General features: G+C 47.0%; 1 protein-coding gene across 9 annotated transcripts in view; it reads right to left on the bottom strand.

Annotated features, from left to right (window-relative positions):
- Window positions 1–9,619: 9,619 nt before the first annotated feature.
- Window positions 9,620–17,117, bottom strand: part of Syt6 (synaptotagmin 6) — a 57,033-nt gene continuing 49,535 nt past the window's right edge. For 6 of the 9 annotated variants that reach the window (XM_051199088.1, XM_051199092.1, XM_051199093.1 and 3 more), the window contains exons 5-7: window positions 16,419–16,590; window positions 15,215–15,365; window positions 9,620–9,958 (exon numbers count right to left, since the gene is read on the bottom strand). In XM_051199088.1, the coding sequence (XP_051055045.1) occupies window positions 9,887–9,958; window positions 15,215–15,365; window positions 16,419–16,590 (395 nt within the window). In that variant the 3' untranslated portion in view covers window positions 9,620–9,886. Of the gene's footprint in view, window positions 9,959–11,503; window positions 11,595–15,214; window positions 15,366–16,418; window positions 16,591–17,117 lie in introns of those variants that run through there. The other 3 variants (XM_051199089.1, XM_051199090.1, XM_051199091.1) reach the window with 3 other exon arrangements.

The raw sequence follows: 17,117 nt of genomic DNA, 5'->3' as shown, positions 1-17,117 counted from the left end.
AAGTATTCATAGTCACAAAACTAACTCTCCAGCCCAACCTTGTCCTTCTCGATGAACATATAAAAAACCACAAACGACAACAACAACAACAAAAAAACACCTTGTATATTTTTATAGTTGATGGCAGGAAAGTAGATGAAGGCTCTGAGAATGAATCAGTTGGGGACAATGAACAGCCGTTCACAGAGCTCTCAGGGTGAGCCGGCATTGTCTCTTTCCCCTGCAGCTGGCAGGACCACCTGCTTCTAAAATTGTGTCTAAGCTAACCCACTGTGCAGAAGCCAGGCGCGCACACACGCACACCCGCACACATACACACACACACAGGCATGCACACAGAGGCACGCGCACACACACATGTACATGCACATACACACATGTACACGCGCGCACACACACACAGGCATGCACACACACGCACACGCACGCACACGCGCACACACACACACAGGCATGCACACACACGCACACGCACGCACGCACAGGCATGCACACAGAGGCACACAGAGGCACACGCGCGCACGCACACGCGCACACACACACAGGCATACACACACGCGCGTACGTGCACACACACACCTTTCAGCTGCAAGGAAAAGGGCTTGTGAGACAGCTGACATTTTAAAGACAGCTGGAGTGAGTGAGATATCGGCTGACAATTCATTAAATGTCACCACTTTTGTTTCTCTTTAATGCTCAGCGCTTAAGTTCTTCTAAATTAATTACAGAGCTACTTGATTTATTCCTCGCACGCATCCCTCTTGCTGTCCCTCCCACCCTTCCTCTGCTTCAGAGCAGTAGCACCTTCTTCCCTTTGTTCTCAAGTTGCCTGCTTGTGAAAGGTGAAAGGAGGCAGGCCTTCAAAGTCCTGGGAGGCTATGCAGGCCCTAAGGGAAGTGTCATCAGTGCACCCACGGGCCCAGAAGCTCAGCTGAACAATGCATAGCTGCTGTCAGAAACTCACTTTACAGGGGATAGACATGAGGTGCAGAGAGCCTAAAGGGTCCGCTAGAGAAGACTTATGTCATCTTAGTCCATTTTCTGATGCTAAAACAGAATGTCATAGACTGGAGAACTTGTAAAGGAAAGAAATTTATTTGGCTCATGGTTCTGGAAGCTAGGGAGCCTAAGAATATGGTGATGGCATTTGCTTAAAGGCTTGTGTTGGGTCATATTATAATGGAAGGGCAAATGACCACTTATGGTGGAGCAGAAAATCTAGCAGACCCATTTTTACTAGGAATCTATTTCCAAGATAACCAACCCACACCCATGGTAACAGCACTGATCTGTTCATGAGGGCACAACTCTCACAGATCTAATCATTTCCTGCAGGTCTCAGCTTTTAATAGCATTAAGAGGGCACGTAAATTCCAACCAGACTCTGATGATGTAGCTCAGTGGTATAAGGCTTGCGTAGTGTGCATGAGGCTGCTACTCCAATACCCAACAACAACAACAACAACACACACAACACACATTTTGAAGGGAACATTTAAGCCATAGCAAGATCAAAGAACTCCAGAAAGTCAGGAATTAACCCAGATCTTCTGACCCCTGGCTCCTGAGTTTACTAAACACACTGGTATCAAAGAGATGAATCCATCCCTACCAGGAAACTCGGGCAGGAAAGAGCATTGCGTGGCAGGTGGCCATTGGGATTCAATAAGCTGGAGAATTCAATTGTATCCTTGCTTCATTGGTAGGAGGATGAGCAAGCAAAGGGCACGGGGGCAGCTGCAGGCATATGGCGTCTCTGCAAAGGGAGTTGGGCATATTTGGATTATGTGAAAGAGAACATTCTTGGTAATTTAAGGAAGACAGTATCTGAAGCTTGTATGGCTCTTTGATTTCACAATCTATTTTAACTGTTATGTGTCACTGTCAGTAATTTCTCCAGGGAGGTGTAAGGCCAGGATACAAAATGGCTCTGTCCCTTTTCTTGGTGATTAGCAAGTCTCTTGTCATCTCAGGGTCTCGCGTTTCCAAAAACTCTTAGAATGTCTGGCCACAAGTTTTCACTCCTCATCACCCCAGCCTGAAAGGGTCCTCACAAACCTGGCTCCAGCAGAGATTCTAGGAAGAGGTGCAGAGAGAAGAAATGTTACATATCTCAGGAAAGCCTGAGGCATCTGCCTATGTGAATGCTCTCTGTGTGTCTGGATAGTCCCTGATGTGTCACCAAACTTCTCCAATCTACAGGAGCAGAAAAGAACCACTTCAGGGAACTGCGTCATGCACCCTCTCAGTGCCTCTCCACAGCACTCATTTCCGGAGCTTGTTGGCTTCAGCTGACAGCCCTGACAGCAGAATCACATTCTGCATGATGGTTGGGGACAGAGTGGACCTGTGGAAGTCTCTCAGCTTGAAGGACTCCCCCAGATCCCCCAAACCATGTCTTTTCTGACCTATGGTGGCTTACCATCCAACTGCCTATTCTTTGGGTCTAATGGCACAGGTCTTATTTGGAGCTACATATTGTAAGGAGTGAGCATGCTTGTCTTTGTTGAGTTCCATGCTCCTTTCCAGTACAGTTGCCACAGTACACCAAGGCTTTGCCTTTCCAGCATCATTCACCAGAGAGTATGCATATAGGATGATTGACTAGGGTGGCATGAGATGAGCAGATCCCATGACATTTAGTAGCTCCTTAAGGGAATAACTGATGTTGTGGATCAAGAGGCATTGCAGGGCACTGTCATGAAAAAGGTTAGACTGAGCTTTCTACGTTTTAGAGATACGCAGTGAAATACAGGTGCATAGATGTCTGGATTAGGCAGTTCTTCTCTGGGAGGCCTCACATCCCTAGTGTATCCCTAGCATTGCCCTTGCTGTGTTATAGAGAAGTTGACTTCTAATATGTGGCTGCCTCCTCTGGACTGTGAGCTCCTTGAGAGCTGTGCTTCATTAGCAGGCAGCTTGACATCATGGTGAGCATGTGACTCTGAGTTTTAATTATTTGGATTCACTTATGTGACCCTGGCCAAGCCCTTTAATTTTATAGGATCGAAGGGAGAATTGAATGAGCTAATGCCTGTGAAGCACTTTAAATGTAGTCTGGCATATGGTCAGTTCTTAGTGTATGTTAGCTGTTATTGTTAGCGACTGCCATATCCTCAGCCTTCACATGTTTACTGAGTAGCTGAATAGCTATGTGCACGCAGAAGAGGTTGACCTACAGTAATAGGAATTAAGGCAGATGAAGTGGTTGAGTATTTTAGGCCTGAGACAGGGCAGGAAAGGGAAGCTAGGCTGTAGAGTTGCATTTTGTTGGAAGTTGTAGGAGATGATTTCCACAGTAAATGAGTAGAAGGTAAATTAATATACGAAGTCTAGATAGCTTAACTTGACTCTAGAACTCTGCCTGATCCTGAACTAAAGTGAGGTGGGGTGACTTTGTGGACAGAATGTGGGCATATGGCATCCTGGAAGAGTCATTATAGTGTCCTCAAGAGTGGGATCCCTGTCAGCATTACTCAAAGCAATCCACAGATACATGACAATCCCTAACAGAATATAAGTGATATTTTCTTAAAGAAATGGGAAAACTCACCCAAACAGTATTATGTATCTGTGGGACTGAGGATCAAATCAGAGCCCCACGTATGCTAGACAAGTGCTCTACCATATAGTTATAAGTTTGGTAAAAGAATGAATTGGAGAAATAATACTTTCTGACTTCAAAACTTAATACAAAGCTATGAAAATCAAAATAGCATGGTACTGACGTAAGAATGAATATGTGGGACAATGAAATAGATTAGAGGGCTCTGAAATAAATTGCTGCCTATGTGGTCAAATGATTTCCAGTCAAGACAATTCAATGTAAGAGGGTCAGTCTTTTCTACAAATGACGTTAGGGGAAAGTGGGTATTACATGGAGTGGATTCCTACCTTATAGCATACACAAAACATAACTCAAAATGGGTCAATATCTGCGTATAAAAATTGCTTACAGGGAAAACAGTTTGGCAACGATTTCTTAGATATCAAAGACACAAGTAACAGGAGAGGAAATAGTCATCAAAACTTCACCAAAGTTACTAACTTTGGGGTATTAAAGGGCATGGTCAGTAGCATTAAAGATGCAGGGCTTCAAAAATGGTTAAGTGGTTAAAAGCCCTTGCTAGAAAATCATGATGATGAGAGTTTGGGTCCCAGTAGCAACATGACAAGTCAGGTGTCCTACCTGAAATGCCTGTGACTCAGCTCTGAGGGATCTGGTACTCTCTTCTGGCTTCTGGGTGTTTGCAGGTGCAAGTATCATCACCCACCACCCACACAAAAGCATCACCAACAATGGGAATCCATTTTGTAGAACACATACCTGACAGAAGATCAGTATCCAGAATATGTAGAGAACCCCCACAGCTCCACAGCAAACAAGCCAATTCAGAATGGGCAAGGAATTTGAATAGATATTTTTCCAAAGATGCTAAATGGCCAATTAGCACATTGATGCTCAGTGCACTAATTACTGGGAAATGCAAATCAAAACCATAATAAGGCTGGAGCTCGAGCTCAATTGGTAGAGAGCTAGCCTAGCACATACAAAGCTTTCAGTTTGATTGCCAGCACCATAGAAAACAAGGCACTGTGGTAAATGCCTGGAAATTTAGCACCCATAGAGGAGGAAGAGGAGTGTAAGGCTATCTTTGACTACATAGTTGGGTTACATGAGACCTGGTCTCAATTAATTAATTACCATAGTAAGATATCACTTCACACCTAACAGCACGGCCACCATAAACAACAACAACTACAACACAACCACCCTGGCAAAGATGTGGAGAAATCAGACATCTTATGTACCCCGGATGAGGATATTAAATGGTATTGTTGCTATGGAAATAAGGATGGGTATTCAAAAAAATAGTCATAATTTTATACTGCTTCAATTAATTCTGACATATATGTATATGAGTTGAAAGTAGGAATTGGAATACTTTTGTATATTAGTTTTGAAAGAAGCATTATTCACAATAGCCCAGAGGTAGAAGTAACCAAGTTCCCACTGACAGATGAATATATAACAAAAATGTCATGTCTTATACATAATGAAACATTAGCCTTAAAAAGGAAGCAAGTTCTAACACATACTGCAACATAATGAATCTTGAAGATACGCTAAGTGAAAGAAGTCAACCATAAAATGGCAAACTCTATAATTCCACTCATGTGACAGACCTGGACTTGTCAAATTTATAAAGACACAAAGTAGAGCTGTCGTTGCTAGGTGTCGGGGGTGGTGAGTGAAAGGCACTAAGTTTGGGTTTTGCAAGATGAAACAAGTTCTGCGGTAGTTGGTAGTGACAACAGCTGTGGACCAGGGGCATAGTAGAACTGAACTGTGTGCCTAAAAACTGTGGACCAGGGGCACAGTAGAACTGAACTGTGTGCCTAAAAACTATCAAAATGGCATGGTTTTGTTATTAAAAGGCAAGGGCAGAACAGAAGGAAGAAGGGGAGAAAAAGTTGCGAACACGAGTGAAATGGGCTTTTGGGAACAGGGTTATAAGCACCTGGGGCGAGCCTGTTATGAAGATCCATCCTCGGGAGTCCTTAACTGATCTGCTTTTGTTCATCGGCGTTGTCGTTGATCGGTACTTCATGGTCACCTCTCCATCACAGTTCATGTTGCTTTCTTTTCCCTTCATCTGTGCCAGCTGATGGTCTTTGAGGCCCTCCCTGCCTACTGGTACCCACTTAGCAATGTCAGCTTTCCGTCTTAGCGTCTTGTTCTGGGTATGCAAGCTTTCCGTAATTAACATCTCATGCCTGACCTCTCTGCCAAGCTGCATCTGGAACTGCAGCTGTCTGCTGGACATCTCCAGCATCTCCAATTGTTTGGCCCAAACTGGACTCTGTTTTTCCTTGCTCTGCTGCCCCTGACTGTAGTGAAAGACATGGATCGTTTGGATCTCAGGTGTAGGAGACATACGCTAGGAATCCCTTCCCCCTGCCCTGCTTCCAGCTCAGCTCAACTGTCAGCATTGTTGTTTGCCCCCTCAGTGACCACATACCACACAGGCACCCTGGTTTCCCCACCCACTATTTGTGTTCAGCTCCCTTCTTTTTCTGAATCAACCACTCAGTAGCTACCACCCTTCATGGGCTGGTTATGTTCGCTGTGGTCTTCCCTAGGGCTACTCAGTAAATATTGCCTGTCTTTTTTCCCATGAACTCTTGAACCTCATGTGTTCTGAGAGGCCATACGGGTAATTCCAGCAATCAGTTGTGAGGGAATGACATGAGGCACTTCTCCAGAGCACATAGACCAATATGACACCAGTGGTTTTTTCCCCCCTCGGGCATGGTAACTAGCAATGTCTGAGATGTTGGCTGTTTTGTCATCTTGTGCCTCTGGATAACTATTGTGTTCCCATTGTTGATGTGATGGGCATGCAGAAAGAATGAGAGATACACCTTTACTGCCTTCAGCCTCTATTAGTGCGGCATAATCCAACCTGTACTGACGAATACTGACCTTGCTAGTTTTAAAGCTCTAGTTGGAACCAGTGCCTCGGTGGATTCTGCTTGCTGGACCTGATGGGAAGGTGGTGGAAGGTACAGTGACCTGCTTAGGCACCAGAGACTTCTCTCAGCAGCTTGGCTCCCTGTAGACCACCAGTAATTTGGATGCAGTTGTGCAGAGATAGATGAAATTTCCACGTGCCTCTCTACAGGGCACCTTCTAAATTAATTAGAAGCTTGAGGTGAGCAGAGAGGACATTCTGTTAAGCTGGTGTTCTTTTAAACATTTTGAGTCTATGATATTTTAAATAGTCCCTGCCCCTGCCCCCCCCCCCCCCCAGACCAATGCTTTCCCAAGTTGTGCTTTTGTGAGAGTTAGCAGTATTTCTCTTCTGAAAATACAGAAGCATTGTATTTTCCAGTTAGGAGAGTGACCCATTTCCTCACAGACGCTTCAGCATCTGTAGGGGCTACCTGTGATGTTGAGTGGCTGAGGACAGCCAGGTCCCATGTCCCAAATGTTCTGAGCATCAGCCTGACAGAAGGCAGGCAGGACCTAGTCTGTTGTGGCATCCAGGTGTCCTTTGAGCAGAGTGAAAACCCAGCGGCCCTTCTGCCTGTCTCTCTCTGACTAGGAAAGTGGCTATCTACATGTCTGAAGTGAAGAGAAAAACAAAAGCTATGCTGTGCCCCGTGTGTGCGCTGCCTGCTGAATCCCGGCAACATAAAATGACAAGAGAAATGGGCAAGAGACAAAGATTTAATTGAATAAAAACTCCAGGCTGTGACAGGGGTGGGAAGACACAGAGCAGTAATTAACAACATAATTTTTTTAAATGATGATACAATTAATTAACATCCTGGGAAGTGCAAAGGGGGAGGGGAGCATCTCTCAGCCAAGAAACACTGCGAAATAAAGGAGAGGCGAATCTGGTGTCTTTTGCAAACATCTATGTGCAAATGGCCCCAGTTATCACAACTTCAGCAAAGCTCCCCCGCTCCCCCAAGGGGTTTCTTGCACTAGGGGAACTCAACGAGCCAGTCCATGTTAAATTTCAGTTTATTCTACGTTAGCGGTCCATGAGTTCTCATCCGTGAAGGAGGACTCCTGGGCTAATGAAAGGAGAAGCCTGTTCATACCATTCATGCTTCAGAAGAGGAGGACTGATCTGGTCACCCTTGGTGGTGACCTGGGGGGAGGGAACCCAGGAGATAAAAGCCTTCCTGGAGTGGGCTTCCATGCCTAGTGTATCCCAAGGCTGATGGAAGTAAAGCCGTTGACTGGGGTGGTAAGAGGGCTGGCCATAACCAGGGCACAATCTTCTGAAACTGTTGGGATGCCCACTTAGGGGAAAGAGTAGCTGTGACAATAGAAGGGTCTCTCAGACAGGCAGTGCTAGCCCATAATTCATGCAGACCACACCCTCCTCTCTAAATCCTGCCTGAGGGTTTGGGGTGGCAGCTAGGCATGCTTTTGGAACCCACTTCTGGGAGAATGGATTGCTCCCTGTGACCCAGAAAACTCAACTGTCCCCTTTCTCTCTGCGCTGCTGTGTGGCTGCAATAGTCGCCTTCATGCAGTCCATCATCGTCAAGAAACACAATAAGGTTGGTTGCTTGCTGGGACTCTTGTCATGACCACGTGGGTTCTCTCCCTCTCAAGAGTACTTCCAAACAGGGAACTGCCTGACTAGAAAGGCTTATCAATGGTAAGATATTAGGGGAGGAACTCTTTACACACCAGCCCCTAGCCCGAGGCTCATACTCAGTGAAGTCTAGATTCATCTACATTTACTAGAAAAGTAGATTGCTTTTGTTGCCACAATACCCTGTTGACTCATGTCCAATCTGATCACACTTCTGGCCAGCAGACATGGAGTTAGATCAGCAGAGAAACATGGTGGCTTGACTTGAAACGGGGGTTACTTTATTAAATCTCTACTGCTACAGCATGGGACACATGGAAAGGGGAAGACATGAGGTATGAGAATAGCTTTTGCATTCTTGGCCTTCTGTCCTTGAAAGAAGGATTTTTTCCAAGCTGACTTGCTTCCTGCAGCTCTTACAGTGCTGAAAACTGCTACTGTGTAGCCACAAGTTAAAGTGGAAACTCAATTTCGCGGGCTTCCCAGAGCAGTTCACACTTTAAACTGAGTGGATCACCCTACTCAGAGCATGATGGAAAGGCCGCTAATCACTCAGTAGGAATGTACTATTATAAGTACAGGCATTCATTTTTCTTTTCTAAACTGAATATGGCCTAAGGTAGATATCTAATAGAAAAACAAACAAGCTAAGAGCCTCTCACTGAGACTGAAACAAACAACACAGAATACTTATTAGTTTATAGAACTAAAGTTTCAGGAGAGTCATTGACCCAGAGTCTGTGGGAACAGAACTAGTCTCTGGATGACTTGGTTTCAACTAAGAGGAGGCTTTTCATCAACAGGCAGACTCAAAAATGTGGTTTGGATTTCAAAACACCCCATTCAGAAAAGAACGTTATCTAGATTTTTTTCTTTGCTCTGTTTAGGCATTTTAAACAGCTGCTTGGTACTTTGTGGGAATTATAAAGCTATGTATAACACAGAAATGGAATCCTTCTGGAACACATGTGCCCCCTTTCTTTACAATGAAGGTTATTTTTGAGAACTAAGATTGTGTTTTCAAACAAATGTGATCATTAACTGTGGTGTGTTGGAAAACATATGGCGTGGTTAGTTTCAGCAGGATCGCTCCTAATGAAAGCGTCTAAGTTCCCATGAGGAATCGAAATGCTACCAGTTGAAGAAAGCCAACAAAGGGGGGGGGGGAAGGAATCTCCCTACAGAGTCACAAACATGGCAGTGGTCTCATGATGTCAATATGGGACAAGAGGACCACATCTTGGCTTGTGTCACAGCAGTGAAAAGCTTCCAAGAGGAATAGCTCGCCTCAGAAAGGTTCCTAGATTGGTTGGTCCCATTCTTGAGGGCACTGAAAATATGGCCCTGGCTCCATCCTATCGCTGCCCTCTCCAAGGGTGAGCGCTTGTGGCACAAAATTTCAGATTCAGTCTGCCTTTCCCAAAAGACTGATCATTTTATATTGTATTTCCCAGAACCAACTTCTGGGCTCGCCACTCTTTGTTTTGTATCTCTGATTATTGTTTCCTCGACAGCAGACCCAAACAGAGCAAAAAAACCCACAAAAACATCAATCACCTTGGGAGACAGAAAAGACTAACACAGGTCTGATCACAGAGGACAAGTGTCTTGGCCTTGCCCTGCACAGGAGCAGTGAAGACCATGGGCTGGCAGGCAGTGGCTGCTGGAGCAGCCGTCACCGTGACTGTACAAACACTGCGTTTAGACGACAGACAAGTGCAAAAAGAACATTGCTGAGTCCCGTTTGTGTGGCTCGGCTGTGCGACTTATGGTGTCGGAGGTGGTTTTGGAGATGGGCATGAGCTCTCACTGTCGAAACTGGCAGCTCGGCCCTGCCACTGAGGGGAGAAGAAAACCTGGTTATTGATTGCTGGGGGAATTGACTTCTCAGATTCACTGGCCCATGCATTGTGTCCACCTCCCCCCGGCCTCAGTAAGCTTTCTAGACCTTTGCTATCAGCCATGCAAAAACAAAGATGCAAGCTCAGAGCTTCCTGTTTGGAATACTTTGTTTTCAGAAAAGATCTACTGCAGATTTAATTTCAGCTTCCTTTACAATATGGAGCGTTTGTGTGCGTGCGTGTGTGTGTTTGTGTGTGTGTGTGTGTGTGTGTGTGTGTGTGTGTGTGTGTGACTGTTTTAATGAGGTGCTATGACTGAACCGTTTCTGAGTGCTTCGGCCATTTTTCACACAATGAAAATCAGAATATGTTAGCAGCAAAGAGAGGCAGCATGTGCCCTTACTGCCAAGAACCCGTGATCATGAATCATTAGTGATTTGTCTGGGAGCTGTTAACACAGGAAAAAGCAATCCTGATGCTGCTTTGGTTGGGGCCCTCTCCTTCAGTCTTAAGGCATCTTGTGAGTATTTGCACTGGCTTGTGAAGGGGCAGGAGGTGGGGAGACATAGCCCCGCCCATTCCCTCTCCACTCCTCCTCTCAGGGCCCCTCCAGCCCCATTGAAGTGGGTGATGTAATGAGGCGGAATGGAGTGAAAGAGCAGGTAGAGGATGGATGGGCCTGTGCCTGGAGCCATTCAACCCTTCTTCAGATGAAAAAGCTAGTCATAGCTAAGAGATGTCTTCTGGGCAGAGATCTGACCCTATGAATACTCTTGACCCATCTAACAGAGCTCTAACTTCAAAGTGAGTCAGTGTCCACTGTTCACTCACTCTTTTGTGGCTGGGAGAACCAGTACTTTCTCATTGCCTGCAGGGCAGGTGCCAGAAGGAAGGAGGAGAGGGAGAGGGACAGAAAGGGAAGGAGTGAGAGAGGGAGGGAGGGAGGGAGGGAGAGCGCCCAAGCGCTAAGTGGTCTGGATGGCTCTCTGAAGCACAAATGCAGCCCCTTTCTGCTTTTCTTTTCATGAGCTACAGGGATCTCTTTCCTGGAGAGATGGAGCTGAGGTAGCATGTGTTTGGATGCTGCAGGAGGAATCCAGGACAAAGCTGCCCTTCAACAATTTCCAGACAGAGCCGAGCTACCTGAGAAGTAGACTGTTTGACTTTCAGTACTACTCCACAGTAAAGGGGACACCTACAAGGCCAAAGAGAGTCCACGGTCCTTCTCTGGGTTACTTGCTCCCTGGATCTCCCTGTGCAGGCACGATGAAGGTTTCTACAACTAGCTAAAGGGCTGTTGGTGTGGATGACAGCCACAGCATGCCCCTGACCTGACCTTCTCACCAGGGTGAACTTGGGACATCACCCAGTGAAACCCTCTTATTCTGCTGAGCCAGCAGACAGAGACACAGGGAAGTCAAGATCCAGACAGTTAGGGGCAGATCCAGGGCCCAGCTGGGCTCCTCGCTCCCGACACATTGTCCTGCCACTGTGCTGGCGTGTGACCACCCACTAGGGGAGGAAAGAGACACAGTGTAGTCAGGTCCACACCAGGTACTTACTCCTGACTCCAGTGGCTGTCTCTCCACTTGCAGCGAAATCCACGTGAGCGAAATCACAACCGAGGGGTTCCCTGGTGAAATATTTTAGATACATAAATGCCTGGTTCTTGAGCCCCCTGTGACTTCTGGCGCCAGTGTTTCCTAACCAGAAGGTGACACGAGATGACTTCCTTGTGCTTCCATCCAGCAAAGCTTCAAAGTTCTCCCTTCCCACCTCTAGTCAGTGCGAGGGACATGGCAATTATGGGCTTACCCCTGGGTAAGTATGTCACTTAAACAACCCGACCCACAGGCTAGGCCAGGACAGGAAACATGAAATGGCTAGGTGAAGGTTTTTCCTTTCTACAACAGCCCAGGGAGTAGTCACACAGAGTGTGACTGTTTACAGGCACAGATGAGGGGCGCTGGCTCCCCTCCTAGCCCCTGAGTTTTCCTATGCAGATAAACAAAAGGAAGAGATGGCTTCATGGACAATGCAAAGGTGAGTGATTTCGGCAGACTTATCACGGTGGCTCTGAAATAGCAGGAAACCTGTCCCCAGCACACAGGGAGCTTATTGTTCTGGGGCAGCTATGTCCTACTTGGGTCCTTTGCTGCATTGAGGGGGTAATGTTCCCGCTGAGATCTCAAAATCTACGTCAGATGCCTGGAACATGGTCTTTTGCTGATGAAGCACCTTGAATAAGGTCACTGGTCAAACCAGCTCTGTGTGTGGGGAGCAACAAGGACACACAGAACTAGGAGGGCAGGGCACTGGCTATGGCTTAATGGATTTTTATCCATGAGAGATCCAAGCAGGGAAGAAATACCTTTCCAGTTAATTTGTTTCCCTCAACCTTAACTTTAAATCCCAAGCAGGCAAGCACGCATGGTGTTCTCTGTTCTCATTAATGAAAAAGAAATGATCACAGCGTGGGAAACTCTGCTAGGTTAGGTGCGAGGCAAACACGCAGGGCTTCGCAGAGATTGGCCCATTTGTCATCTCGAAAGCTGGGAAGATTTCTTTATAGGCCACACACATGCAAGACTTGAGTTTCTAGCTAAACAGCTCCAAAGAAGGCGAGATGGGAGCCCGTGGGATGATTGGGAGGACACAGGTGGAAAGAAGTCCAGGAAGGGAGTGACTAGGTCATATGAACCAGGCAAGGTTGTAGACACATTTTTTAAAAAAAGGTACTTAAACTGTGGGTGTCGAGAGGGGCAGTGGAAACCAAACCGATGCATACTGCCGAAATCCTAAATTGCCAAGACAAATGCCCTTTCGAGGGGAAGCTGTCCTCTGAGGAGAAAATGTGAGGAGAGCGGGTGGGGGGAGGGGCACTCTCCATGCAGCCCGGTGAGCCGGGTCAAGAAAAAAAAAAGTAAACCCAAAGGATATGAATCAATTTAATCTCTTTTTCTTTTTCCATATACAGTTACCTTCCCTTCACTGCCTCATCAAATATTCATTTCCAAGGGCTCCACTTCACTTATCTTCCTTGCCTTTGTCATCTGGACTAGACAGCCGGAGTTTCTCAAAGAAAAGGCCCTTGGAATCAATTATTTGGCTTAATTAGACAGTATTCATCATGATCGCAGGATCGAGGCCTGGCTTTTCTGGGGTGCTTTGCCCTTCGCGCCAGACACCGCTCTGCTCGTTTCTTTCTTTGTCAGGGGCAGGTGGGAGGGGCCTGGCAACAGTGACCCTCTATTACAGATTCAAGATAAGAGAAGCAGCTGTGGTTCAACACACGGGTTCTTGAGCCCATGTGCCCCGAGAGTTAGCGTTTATCAGAAAAGACCAGAGGAGGGCAGTGAATTACTTGAAGAGTCACAGCCGACTCTTAGCTCTCATTCCATGCCAGGCCCCCATGCACTCAAAACTGGTTAATATATTTATTCTATTCTTAAAGGTTTCCACAATATTTCAACAGAAGGGGCAGGATTAAGGCCTTACATCCTGTCCTGGGTGAATACACAAGGACTTTGGTGAGGTGTTAGAATGGCTTCCGGTTGGCTAGCACTCTGCCCAGTAGTGCCTACTTGTGACTGGGAGTGGGAACCTCACCCACACCATGAAGAGAGCTTTCTGGCTGAGGGCAGGGCTCCACAACAGAAGGAGAAGCCCTGAAGGACTGGTCTCACTCACTGAAGAGCCACAGATGTGGTAAAACCACGGAAGCCACAGGACTGGATGGAAAGACCTGAGTTGGCAGGATCTTTGGCTTATTCCTGGCTCTTTGGTACTGCCTCAGGGCCTGGGGAGGTAAGCTGGCTAGCTTGGCTCCCTGGAAGCCACCATCTCCAACAGATTTAACATGTCTAGTCTCCTTAGCTTCTGCTCTTTCTGGGACGGCACCTTGAACCATGGTTGGGATTGCTGTGCCTACCCTGAGATGGGAAGGAGGCCTGCAGATCCTCAAGTGTGCCATGCCTTTTCTGATCATGCGGGAGAAGGGGTATTCTTAAAGGCCATGTGGAAGAAGGGAGAACTCTTTAGTTTGGAATTAAGGGTTTTCTGTTTTGTACAGTTCTCTAGACATAGTGAGTGCCTACTAAGATGGAGGAATCATCACCAGGCTTCCCAGGATGGGCTGGGTATGAGATACTAGAAATGAAGCTGAAAGCTTGACTGACCACCCCAGCATCCCGGCACACTTGAGGAAAAGCAGGTCTGGGGCCACTGAGAGAAGGAAAGGGCGGGGACTTAGGGGGCTGGTAATTTAGGGTCCAGATTATAGGAGGTCTGGACAGGGCAATGGGAGCCAGTGGTGGTCCTTCAGAAGGGTAGGACCATGAGAAAAGTGTCCAGGCAGATGTGGCCTGAGTCTGGAAAGAGCACAGGAGTGTTCATCTGTGGGACTTGGTGCAGGGTGAGCATATTATAAATACTCCTCAAAGCTGCCATCGAGAGAGGAGTAATGGGCTCAGGAGGCCAAGCCTGGAGGCCCAGCCTTGTTAGAACTCAGGCCTCCAGCTTTAGTCAGAAGGTGTGACACCTGACACCATACTCTCTCCTAGCTGTGGTAAGACAGTGCATGCTGGAGAGAGGACGTGTTCTTTGGGTATCTCATCAGATGAGATAAACTGCCAAGCCGTAGCTGTCTGGAGTCTCGGAACTTACTGTTCTGATGGGGTGGAATTCCTTGCCAAATCTGACCTCACCCCCTTGGGGCTTATCCTACAGGACTAAATTGGCCCAGGAGCTTTGAGAAAGCTTTTCAAGCTGGCACAATGAACTTCCAGAAACTTCTTCAGAGTTCTTGCTTTCCATTAAGGACTCGGTGTTGCTGTTGAACTTTGTTATTTTTTAAGGCAAGGTCTTGTGCAGTCCACATTGGCTTCAAACCTATGAAGCTGAGGATGACCTTAAGCTATGAATCCTCCTGGCAGACACTGGGATAAGCTGTGTGTGCCACCATGCCTGGCTTTAGGCAGTGCTGGGGAGCAAACGCAAGGCTTCATGCAGGCTAGGCCAGGAGTCTACCAACTGAACTACACCCTAGCCCCATGACTGCTACCTTTTGAAATATTCACCATCAGGGACATTTTGCCAGGCAGCCTCCAGCTTCCTTCTCACCTGTCTGCTTATACTGAATGTTCCTCATGCCCCTTTCCCATAAAAGGCGGAGGACTCACAGCAGCCATCTGCCATTCTCCAGCCCACGACATCATGCAGTAAACATGCCAGTGGCCAGGCAACCTCACCCACCTCTTTGAAGGATTTCTTTACCTCCACCAAGGAGTGCCAGTGTGCAATGGGTTTCCGTGGGTATGCCAGCATCTCATTCCAGTGGTCCCTGCCAAGGCCTTCAGCATTGATCCCCACTCTACAGACGCCTATGATCTCATTGTGGCCAACTCTGAGGGAGAAACAAAGGTCTTTGCATTGGTCTTTCAAAATGCTGTGAGAAGGGATACCCTTTGGGGGAGGGGCTAGATCTAGTAGCACATCTAACTCAGAACCATGAGCTCTGAAGATCAATGCTTATCAGAGTCTTCAGCTGCCAGTGGCCCAGAGGCTTTGCCCAACCTCTTATGGTAAGGAGTGAGTAAAGGCCATAAACCTACTTGGATGCTCATGAAACAATGGCAGAAGGCCTGGCTGGGTATTAGGTGTCTGTCTCTTCCCCTATTTGACTCGGGAAGCATGTTACAACCTCTCCGGAGATCCCAACACTTGGGAATAAACCAACCTGCCATGAGCATCATTTCTCCACACCATTAGTGGCTAGGCTGTGATTTATCCACTCAACAAGAACATAAATCATCCCTCAAGTATGTTAGTCAAGCACCTACTGTGCCTGAGAACTTGAGCTAAAAATCTAGGGTTGACGCTTTATTGTGTGGTTTCTGTATCCTTCAGCTAAAATGATGCTTGGAGAAGAGTCATGGGAGATGGAATGGAATGGTTGAAAATGTATCTTAGGAAGAAAGGATCAAGAGAGAGAGAGAGAGAGAGAGAGAGAGAGAGAGAGAGAGAGAGAGAGAAGGGAGAGGAGTTAGTGGGATGGCAATTTGGAGTCCGGATTATGGGAGCCTTGGGCAGTGTGAGCCAGTGGTGGTCCTTCAGAAGGGCAGATGTGTCCTGAGTTGGGTGGCTGACTTAGGGCAGAGAGTGATGGGGGCTGCACTGCCATCTTATGGGAGAGGAGATGCTAGAGGCATTTGAAAGGGCAGAAAATAGGACTTGGTGGCAAGTAGAAGAGAAGAAGCAGTGAGGGATGAGTTGGTAGGCAGAGTTACCCCTGATGGGAGCAGGCTGGGAAGGGAAGCTGGAGATTTTAGTAAGGGGAAGTCCATGTTCTTCCTCAAATTCCAGTGTCTTTCTTAAGTGGGGCCACATTTGAAACAAATGGGCTAAGGTCAAGCTGCACTGGGGGACAGTAACCATAGTCCTTTGGGCAGGCACCTACCTATCATAGTCCATAACAGAGATGAGCAGGCTCACTTGATCCATGTTTTCTGGGGGGATGTCAAAGATGATGGCCTCATTGTAGACAGGGTTGAGGGTGTTCTTCTTAATAGTTGTTTTCTTCTTCTTCAGTCTCCGCCCGTCACACAGCAGGGACACTTTGACATAGGGATCTGTGCCAATGAGGGCAGTGCAAGACATAGTGTGTTAAACAGATGTTTGTTGTTCCCTTTGTTTGCTTTTTGACACAGGTTCTACTCTGTAGCCCAGGCTGGCCTCCAGCTCACAACCATCCACCCGCTCAGCTTTCCAAGTGCTGAGGTGACAGGTGTGAGCCATCATTAGACAGATGTTGTTGGTCAGCGTTTGTACAGAGGGACTGAATCGCTGGGCCCACTGCTGCTCATCAGGTGGGATCCTCTGGTTAAGGTAATTCCGTCACCTTGTATTTATGTAGCACACCTGTCTCTGAGGACGCTCCACACTTACAAAACAGTCTTTAGCTGCCTTCGTATTCTGGGGAGAGTGCCTAATGGGGTGTCACTAATAGGAAAACTAGCCCCGATTTAGACAAGACACTTGTCAATGGTTATGTAGTTCCCAGCCCTAAATCTCAGCGGCACCGGGGCTGGAGAGCTCAAAGGAATATTGAAGTTGCCAAAAGCACCGTTTCTTTCACCTATACAGAGTCATTTCCTCT

This window comes from Phodopus roborovskii, unplaced genomic scaffold (genome assembly GCF_943737965.1).
Source record: "Phodopus roborovskii unplaced genomic scaffold, PHOROB, whole genome shotgun sequence".
NCBI classification, from domain to species: Eukaryota; Metazoa; Chordata; class Mammalia; order Rodentia; family Cricetidae; genus Phodopus; species Phodopus roborovskii.
Note: the sequence above shows the minus strand (reverse complement) of the source record. Positions and strands in the feature narration are given on the sequence as shown.